Below are 10,563 nucleotides of genomic sequence, written 5' to 3' on the forward strand. Positions count from 1 at the left end.
ACCACAGTTCTAAAACTAGAGTTCATTGTCTTACTGCAACTTGTTGAGGGAACAGGAAGGAACCTCCAGGTATTTGATTTCATCCCCTGCAAATGGGAGAATTTCCTCCGCAGTGTCACTCACTCAGTCATAGCCTCCAAACTATAGATCCTGTTCACTGTTGGCAGGATGGAGCTACGAGCCGTTGCTCGCTAAATCAGTTCCTGATTGTCATCGCTCGTTTAACCTGGGGCTGGATTTCTTTCACAGGAACTCGTGTGATATCACACATCTACACGTATAAGGTTCAGTAAACCGTATTCCATACTTTGAGTTTATGACAAAGGAAATGTTTTTGTTCAACAAATTTCAGCTGAAGTTTCTGACGTTACCATATTTTGATGGTCTTGTTCTGTATCCACCTTCTAGTTAAGGCATTATAAATACCGCTTTTTTGCTTCTCAGTTTCTAACCTTGCTTATATAGAGAACTGATCTTACACCAGTGTGTTTAAAGACCTATAATTTCGCAATCATATAAAATAATAAATCAGAATCAGACCGTTTACACAGACCTTCTGCATATTTCGACAAAAGTTTCCACGTCCCTCACAACGACAGGAAAGAACAAGACTACAAACAAAAACATGAGGTGCTGATAGTGAAATATTTTATTTCAGGAAGTGAAAAAAGGGGGTAAATGCATTGCAGAAACAGCACAGTGTCCAGCATACAGTGTACAAGATGGTTACAAGCATGCCAGGCAGTCCCAGACTTGTATCTCCCAGCATCTACCCCCCGACGGAAAGGTAGTCACGCCGTAGACAAGACAGAAGTTTTATCGATTCCAAAATCATCCAAATTCCTGCTGTTGGTATGAAGAAGATGGAGGCCACAGGACATTTCCAGCAACGGTCAAACGATATGAAAGTGTACAGTAGTGCAAACTGGCAGAGAGATGCCCAGTTAACAGAGAGGGAGGGGCGGCGGGGGGGGGGGGGGCTGAATATCTTAAGCGGCCGGAGTATGTTTGAGCTCAGGATATTTCAGAAGATTCACAGCCATGAATTCTAAACATTTCACAGGCTGAAACTTTCCTTGCACGTCACTGCATGACAAATGACATCTGCGTTGGGGGGGTCAAAATGAGAACTGAACCAACTCCATTTAGATACATGCATTCAAGAAACCTGGTGACGAAAACAAAGAGTCTCTCCAGCAAAATGCCACCCAAAGACACCTTTTCACTCCTCTAGCCCTCATCGATAAGAGTGGACAACGGTCCAGCGAGGGCACCCCGTTCATAGAAAATAACAGCACGACTGAGAGAGGGGAAAAAAAAAAAACAACAAGCGGGTAAAAGCATACATTCAGCCAACCACCGGCCTTAGTGCTGGAAGTGAAGTACAGTACACTCAAGAAAAGATACAAATAAATAGGTTTTTTTTGTTTTTGTTTTAATAGGTTACCGGTAGCTGTTACTCTTCGACTTGTACTGCAGCTGCACGTTTCTCGTCTACAATGTACAACTACAGAATTGAAGTAAAAGTGACGTTGCGTCTGTTGCGGTACTAGCTTGATGCAGCAAAGAGTCCGATACGCGATAGGACGATGCCTCACTCACTGCTGGAGGAACGTTAAAAGGACCAGAGAACCAGACTGAACAACACCATGATACACACACACTTCAGTGTGCCGGGACAGAGGTTTTTTTTATACAGACAACTATTTAACAGTTTTAAGTAAAAATGTTTAAAATACAGTTTTAATACTGACTTAAGGAAAATACTGCTGTTATCCAGTTTTGGTTTGCTTACCTCTACTGTTTCTTCTCTCCATCCCAAATAAACAAACTAAGCCAAAAAAGTGAAAACAAGTATTTTCCTTGAAGTTGCAACGATGATTTCCTCTTTTACAAGAGAAGCAGATGGCTGTAATTAGGTGGGAGGGAAAAAAATAAAAAGAAAAGCGATAACCACTTAGTGGCAGCTTTTTCCCACCAGAAGAAAACGAGGGGGGGGGGGGGGGGGGCTGCAGGATCTGCAATCAGACCAAGGCTTCCTCCGTCCTCGCGAAGCTAGTCCTGTCGTAGAGGACAAGAAGGGCGGGCAAGAAGGCCTCCGCTACGAGGAAACAGTCACCGGATTGAGAGAACCGTTCCGGCTGTAGAATTTTGAGAAGGCCTCTTCAAGAACGGATGCGAGTCGTGGCTGATCGCCCTGCGGATAACGTAGAGACAGCAAGGTCAAATATCGGGGCGACTACCGCTACGCGTTATTGTGAGCAGGGCCACGATGAAGTCCTCCTACCTCACTGATGAATCCCAGCTGAACAAGCTCCACAGCCAACTCCTGCACGTTCTCATCTAAACACAGAGGTGGGGGGGGGGGGGTTCAGAGGTCAAACTCCCCACCACACAACAGGCAGTTGGACACAAACCAAGTGCACAGAAGCGCATCGTGTGTGCTCTTATGGCAAAAATTGGGATGAGAGAAATCCGTCGCACAGGACATAAAGGGAGTGCAAGTGTTTCAACATTTGAGGAATGAGGCTCGTCTTCAGTTTTTGGGTGAACAGTTGCAAATATACACAACAAGTGTGAATACATGAACAAGCTGCACGATTGAAGCGTGGTCCCCCGCTGTGTTATTTTGCCAGGGCGCTGACGCTGAGCTTAGCGTCACCCTCCATCCCGATGGGCTCACAGAAATTCATGTGTTTATCTGTCTATCACAGCAGAATAAGAACTGGCTGGAGGTTGTCCTGTCGTGGGACAGCTCGCAGGTCCATATTGGCACGCGGCGTATTTTCTATTCAAAATCCACGAGCAGTTCAGCGAACACCGCTCGGGACAATAACATGACGGGCCACTCAGTTGCCTTTAAAAAGTGAATACACTTACTGGGTAACAGATCACAGCTCAAGTGTCTGTTCAGTTTATCCTCAAGTTTCAATAGCAAGGTCAGCTGAAAGGAGAAGAAGAATAACAAGTTGAGGGAACAGAAGAATCGTCCTCCATGACGGACTGAATGGACTTGCAGGGCCACTTACATGATGCTTGGTGCCCTCGTCAACAGGCTCAATATTGCACTGCATCTGAAGAACCTGCAGAACAAAAACCAGGGAGGCACTTTCATGTTCACTCCTGATCGTGGACTCGAGAGATGATTGGACAGTGCAGGAATACGATACTCCATAAGCTCGAATGTCACACTTCCTACCTTCCTGGTCTCGAGCTCCGCAGGTTCAGGAGTCGGCGTTTTGACAGAGGGGGGAACTATGGGCGACTTGACTGCCTCCTGCTGAGGTTGTTGTGGACAGGGAATGCCGAACGCAGTCAGAGGATAAATCCCGTTCCTGATCAACCCAAAAAGGAAAAGAAGCAGCACAGTCAGCTTGGATCTGGATGGATTACAAGACTTTCTCTTGTTAGAATTTAGCAACAGGACGTTACATCATGTCAGACAGCTGAACAGTACTTTTCCTGTATTCAACAATACAGCACTCCAACTGGAATATTCCCACATCCACCTAAATAAGAACTGGAGCTATTTTAATAGCTACCAAACTGATATCTTCACATCACGGGACCTTTACTTCAGTCTTAAGATGACTGCAGTACGGAATCTCAATAAGTAAACCTCCAACACAAGATTTATCAAGTCTCGCTCCATGTTCCCGGCTGCAGCACGATTGTTCTCTCACCTGACATCCTCCAGGAACTTGTCCAGCTCAAGAGCAGGAAACTGGGAGAGCCTGAAGGGAAGGACATGCTGTTAGTCATGTGGCATATTCAGTCAGTCACCATCGCCCAGCCAGTCAGAAAGCAGAGCACGGACTTCATGGATGACAATATTCTGACATTAACTCAATTACGACAATAAACGCCACTATGAAAACAGCCTTTTGTATGTAAAGAGGAGTAATATAACATGAGGAGAAAGCAGGAACATTATAAACGTGAAGAGATTCTCAGACTCACTTCATTTGAACTCCTTCCTTCGCTTCAACAATCACCAAGTTAGGGTCCATGTTCTTCGTCATCTCCTCCAAAGCGTTTTCTGGAATCATATCTGCAAGCAAACAGATAAACAGATGGAGCCTGGTGTCTGTATTTCTGACAGGTTTCAAATAAATCCTCTGACTGCGTGTGTGTGCTGGGACTTACGCTGGTGGCTGACGATGCAGTGAGCAGCCAGCAGCTTGAGTAAGGGCACCTCAAACAAGGCCTGGTGAAATAGCAGCTCCTTAGCGGTGGGTCGCTTGCTGGGATCTACCTCCAGACACTTCTGAATGAATTCCTGAAAGAAGGCAGTACAAGGACGGCTTGAATTCACGATTTCTCTCTCTCTTTACCACCCATCGAGATTTTTTAAGTCGGTCCCCGTCCCTGCCTCACCCGCTGTAAAGGGTCCTCCAGGGACTGAATGGCACTGTTTATGGCTTCCTGGGACACATACGACGAATCTCCGTTACTCTGGATCTCCAGCACAGCCATCTGAGGACGTGATGGGACATTTTAGTCCAAAACAACCACTTCATTGTTCAAAACACATGCAGGAGACTTGTGATGTTTGTTGTTTCTGTAAAAGACACAAGTTATAACCTCAATTCCCATAGAAACCTAACACACAGACACACTTTGCCAGCCTGGTACTTTAATTTAAGAATCCGGGGACGCATAAACACCCCGTGTCTCACTAATCGAGCCATGTGTGACGCCACTCGGGGAAACTCATTTTGTTTGAGAGAATCCTGCAAATGAAGAAGCAAGAGACTTGACAAGGCAACCTCTCACCTCTAAGGCGCACATTCCAAAGGAATAGATATCCACGGCTGTTGTGACGTTTGCGACAGCTGAAAATGAACATCGACTCATCAGTACCACAAAAACACAACTACTGAACTGAGGATGTGCGGACGTAATGACTCGCTGATCATACCTCCATATTCAGGGGCGAAGAAATGAAGGCTCTTCTGCTCTTCCCGACATGTTTTTACATGGTTGTTTATAGTGTCTGGAGCCACTGTAATAGTCAGGAAAAACGTTTTAAATACATTAACGTTAAACCTAAAAAAAAAAAAATGAAAGAAAAGAAAATCTTAAAAACAAACAAACAACAAAAACAAAAAAATTAAATTAACAAGCAAGACTCCACCCAAAAGTGTATTTTGCCTCTCAAGCACTCACAAATACCACGTTTGTTTTTCCTTCCAGCATCACTTGATTGTGACTCCAGAATGCAGAAACAGCCGGCCAAGTATATTTAGATTGAAGCCAATGCTGCCCCACAACTGCCAACTATAGCTTAACTGTCCAAAAGCGTCGGTTCATAAACTCTCAAGGCGCTACAGTGAACAAGCGTCGAACCAGAAGGGTTCATTTTCAGCCCGAATCAAGGTGTTTGTGGATTACTGAGCATACGTCTGGACGAAGAAGACGCGGATGAAACTGGATAATATTAGTCATGCTGTTTGTACTTGGCAGCGATGGGGCACCGTTATCTTCAAGCTCAATTGCGTAGCTGGCTCCAACTGCTTTCTGGGGTCACAAGGTAGTGATGAGTCAGCCACCTTTTTTTTTTGCTGGTATATCTGTGTTTCTGTGAAGGACTTTTACCTGAGCCGATCTTGATGAGGCCGTTGTGCTGGATGAAGATGGTATCGCACGTCAGGTTACCGTGAATGATGGGCGGTTCGCAGGAGTGCAAGTAGCTGAACACGAGGGTGAAATGGTTAATAAATGTAACCCCTACATGACCTGGTCACTTATATAAACATTACCCAAATGTCATTTCTGAACCCGAAGAGATCTATTTAACATTTTAACAGCCGAGAGGAGGAATTGTTTCATAATAGGAGCCAATGATGTTCATGATTTGAGCCCAGTAGCTTTATACTAACCTGAGAGCCGACAGTATCTGTGTGCACCAGCGCTTCCAGGCCTGATAAAGAAGTTTACAATGGTTAAAAGGGCTTTAATTTTAGATAGGATTTAAAAGAACTACTTCAGAGGAAGCTGAGATGCAGCGAAGTCTTCTCACTTTCTCATTCATGGTCTTGTGATTTTTCTTTGTCTTTTTCAGAAACTGTTTGAGACTTCCTGACGACATGTACTCAGTGATGAAAATGACCTGCAGACAGAAGAGGAGAGATGCACAGAAGTGAGCAGATCGGCCATTGCATGAGCATGAGGTCTGTTGAGGGGAAATAAGGTGTGTTTGTGAGGACTGGTTTACCCTTGCTCTGTTCTCTTTGACATCAGCCCAGTACTTGTGGAACTTCACGATGTTTAAATGTTCCAGCTGGATCAAATTGTCAAAGACCGCTTTGACTTTTTCCTGTCAGGCAAACAAATTAAACATTAATACATCAGCTAGCATACTTAAATATATTAAAACAATGCGTGTTGTGAAGGTTGGTTAAAAACTTAAAAGTCTTGACCAGCAGGCTGGAGTTCTGGTTTGACAGTTGTAAACATCAAAAGTGATCCTGATCTTTACTTCACAAGACGTAAGCCGGTGTTACAGGAATCACACAGACTTTGTCCTGTAATGCCTTGATCACATCATTTTAGCCCAGAATCTCTACTTGCCAACAGATTTGAGAACTGGCAGACAAAAGTCCCAGCTCAGAGACAAATCAACACAAATGGAGCGTTGTGAGCAAACTGCACAAACATATGAGCCAAACACATTCTGGATATCAAGCTGGTTAAGATCAAACTGGCAAGATTCTGCCATGAGAGCAAATGTGAAGCCTCCTCCTGTTATGGTGGGAACCTCGTGTTGTAGCGGCTATAATCAACACACACGTTCAACCCGTCCCTTTACCAGTGTTTAGGGTTGGGCATTCAAACAAAAACGTATCATAAAACCAACATTTAGAACCTCTCACTGACTCTTGTTCCTCAGGATTCATTAGGTCAATACTTCCCATTTGATAGTTCAGCATATTTAGAGTACAGAGCTTGCCAGAGAACTATAAGGGCAGTGTAAAAAAAACGGTACCTATTGTTAATTTATCATTACACAATCGAGGCAGAAGTCTGAAATAACTGTGACATCGATTTCTATATCATACATACATTCACATGTCTCGCTTAGGGGCGCCCATCAGCTGTCAATTACAGAATTACACACTGATTTTTAAGCTCTTAATTTGTTGAATAGACTACATCTGGGGGCAAAATAAGAGCCTTAAGAAACAACCAAATGTCCAAAACACAGTGGGAACAAGAGCAACAACTACTGCTTTTATTTGGTTTGTTTACACCATCCCTTCCAAATTTCGGAGCAAAAAATGAAGTTTCTACACAAGTACAGCATGTTCTCTGCTCCAACTACTTGTTTAAGCAGCTTAAGGGGGACTGTAAGCAGAAGGCTTACCCAAACTGAAGCGATCTCTTGTTTAAACTTGACAATACATGTATTCTTAGCAGGTATGCATGCTGCCCCTTTCTACTGATACCTTCCTATTTTTACTGTTATGTGTTGTACAACCGCTTCACACTGTGCTGCTTGAACAAGGCACCCACCTCTTGTAGTTTGAAGTTTTTCCTCTCTGAGAACATGACCTCATTCCACACCACCTCTACTCCTTCCTCTGTATCCATTGCCAAATAAGCGTTATCAATCCCCGGGACATTGCGCTGATTCACCTTGCCGGGGAAAAAGAAAAACATTTGAAAATGAATCAAGAGTCACTCAATTTTCAAGGAGGTGCACCTGCAGATATATCCAGTACCTCTTCTCTGCGTTTCTGCCAACGTCCACATGGACTCTCCTCCAAAATCTCAGACTCATCCTCACTCTCCTCTTCCTCATCCTCCGTGGCAGCCGCAGCAGGAGGCTGGGCCACTACAGACACGGGGGGAGACACCGATGATACTCCTTGACCTGTGGGAGCAGCGGCCATAGACTCTGTTTTCACTTCCTGGACAGTGTCCGGGGCCTGCTTGCTCTCTCCCTCTGACATCTTCGTAGTTGTCACGCCCAGTAGCCTGCTGCAGGGGACAGAGATATCCAACAATAGTAAAATCATGATCCATAATTCTGACTTAATAATAAGGATACAAAAAGAACATGGCAAATGTGTGTAACACAACTGTTACACTGACTTTACTGCAATGGTATGTGCATGGTAGCTGGAACCCCAACAACCGAGAAACAGCTAAGACTTCGCAAAAGTAGTTAGCTGAATTAGCAATTCACAGGAAAGGCCACAACACTGCGTAACAAAAACACAAATTTTAACACAAAAGGTTGGCCATACGTGTCAGAGATGGGAAATGTGACGATGTCAGCTCCAGTTTCACAGACTTCCTCCGTGCCAGACTGACCCGAGCTTGTTATTTAGCTTTGTTAGCTATAAACCTAGGTTCATCTGCTAAGTTGAAGCTAGCTTCGTGACGCTGCTGGTTCCTTGGCTTCGACAGGTTCTCAGCTGTACTACAAGAGCCAGCAGCGGAACCACCGGCGAGCTTGTAGATAGGTACACCGTCTTGGCTTTATTCGTCGTTCCGTTAAATCAATGCCGATGTTTTAACCGTACTTGCTTGCCAGCTAACTAGCGTTAGCTTTTAGCAGCAGCCCACCGCTCCTTGACGTTACTTCTTCTCAAGATTTCAGCCCTGCTAGTGTGTGCTCATTAAATTAGCCACTGCTAACAAAAGTTAACTATAGCAGCAGTTCTATAATTATTTAGTGATACACAACATCTCAGCATTTGATCGAAACCCTACAGACGAACAAAGAGAGGTAAACGATAATAATAACTTTATATGTTCAAAGGCTGCGCCTGACTGAGGACAGCTAGGTTAGCTGCTAGCCTGATATGATGGCGACAACTTCCAGATGCACACTGCACTATGAGCACGGAAACGTCACAGACTACATTGGTTGCCAGACACCGTGTATGAAATCCCCCATCTGCTGGGCTCAAATCAATTGCTCCGAATAACAAGCACAAAAAGAGTATCACACGATGTTAGCAAGCCGCTTGTCGTGATATGCTTCATTGATGTAGTTACTAGCATTCCAGCCTGGATTTGTAACCTGGTAAAAACAGGTGGCAACCCCAGGATCAATTAATGGGGTTTTATGGTAATTTGAAATACTGTGAGGGAGACCATTACACAAATATATATATATATATATATATATATATATATATATAGAGAGAGAGAGAGAGAGAGAGAGAGAGAGAGAGAGAGAGAGAGAGAGAGAGAGAGATTTGTACCACCTTCAGTAGCTTAGTTTAGTTCTTTGGTGTTACATAATGATTTTTTTTTTTTTAGTTGCTTTCATTATTTTATTTTGTAATCTTTGCTCTCTATTGTGCTTTTATTTCAGTGACACCAAACTTTTACTTCACAGGGATTAATAAAGTCTTATCTTATCTTATCATGAACTCTCTGGCAATACATTTAAAGAAAAATGGTATGTGACCACTAACAACACCAGATGCAGTTACGTCGCCAGAGCGTAAGAATACCTGGTTCATTTGTACGTGCCTAAAACAGTAGATATAGGCTCAATGCAATTTTAAGAAAGAAAAACAGTACCTTGACCATGAGCAACATCAATCAAATACAGAGAGCATTTCACAAATTTAATAGATTTCTTCGACTAATAAAGTAAGCTGTACGAAAACTATAGGTAGTCACAGTAAGTCAAATTTATGTGATATAAAATTACATGAATGATATCACCCATAATTTTGGTGAGTTAACAATTCTTCTCTCTAAACATTAGAGCTCTCAATGCCTCAATGTTTTGTTTTTGTGATTATTTCCATTTTACTGCAGGAAATTATACTGTGGTTACCATCAAAAGATACTCACCTTGAGTGCGATTGAAAATACGAAGGTTTCTCTCAAACCTGGCAACCATGCAGTCAATATCTTTTCATTTCTTGTTTGATGTGAGTATAGATAGACAGGTGATTTGGCCAACAGAGGACTGCATCATGACTGAAAGTTTCTGCTGACAAACCACTGACGAGGCTGACGGGAAGTAAGGTGGTTTTACCGCTAGATGTCAATGTAGTTTATTTAAGAATTACTGGCATCAGAAGTCCTGCCGCAAACTCCCGTCAACAAACCTTAAGAATTTAAGAGATATTAGAAAACACATTTGGTATTTTAAAGCTGCCTATGTGAATCTGGTCTCCTAAATTGCATTGGTTAACAGAAGGACTTTTTCCTGTCCAATTTTACAAAAAAGAAACTACTCCAAATATCCTTGAACCAGTCTCAAAAATTGCATATGTGATGTTTATATAATTAAAAATCAGAATCCGTTTGCGTCATCAAACCCCAAATTTGGTGAAATATTCTCAGAAATTATTTCAGTATTCTCAAATAGTACCATCCCTTGTTAATAGACTTTTATTAATTTAACCTTAATGACAAGATCTTAAGCCAATCGTGTGTCTCAACCATGTTTGATGGGTGAGACAGATTTTATAGGGTCTCATGGAGAAGCAGCAAACATGCCAGGGTCTCTCTTCTAGAAGCAACCCGCCCCCTGCCCTCCTCATTCAAGAGGCCTATATTTAGGTGACACAGCAGTGACTGTGAGAG

General features: G+C 43.1%; 1 protein-coding gene across 2 annotated transcripts; it reads right to left on the reverse strand.

Annotated features, from left to right (window-relative positions):
* Positions 1-633: 633 nt before the first annotated feature.
* nrbp1 (nuclear receptor binding protein 1) lies at positions 634-8,852 on the reverse strand. 2 transcript variants are annotated; one of them, XM_086190039.1, is made up of 18 exons: positions 8,253-8,852; positions 7,725-7,980; positions 7,516-7,638; positions 6,218-6,319; positions 6,023-6,112; positions 5,883-5,923; positions 5,599-5,693; positions 4,922-5,005; positions 4,777-4,835; positions 4,378-4,476; positions 4,147-4,279; positions 3,961-4,051; positions 3,684-3,734; positions 3,200-3,335; positions 3,030-3,083; positions 2,881-2,944; positions 2,288-2,343; positions 634-2,197 (listed from the first exon to the last, which is right to left on the reverse strand). In XM_086190039.1, exons 2-18 carry the CDS (start codon positions 7,953-7,955, stop codon positions 2,102-2,104), a joined length of 1,605 nt encoding a protein of 534 aa, XP_086046165.1. In that variant the 5' UTR covers positions 7,956-7,980; positions 8,253-8,852; the 3' UTR covers positions 634-2,101. The 2 variants fall into 2 exon arrangements, with proteins under 2 accessions (XP_086046165.1, XP_086046164.1); XM_086190038.1 differs by having other exon boundaries at positions 7,725-7,983; positions 8,253-8,851.
* Positions 8,853-10,563: the final 1,711 nt, after the last annotated feature.

The sequence above is a fragment of the Aulostomus chinensis genome, chromosome 20, assembly GCF_037954235.1.
Source record: "Aulostomus chinensis isolate RoL2024-O1b breed Wild chromosome 20, RoL_Achi_v1.0, whole genome shotgun sequence".
In the NCBI taxonomy this organism is placed as follows: domain Eukaryota; kingdom Metazoa; phylum Chordata; class Actinopteri; order Syngnathiformes; family Aulostomidae; genus Aulostomus; species Aulostomus chinensis.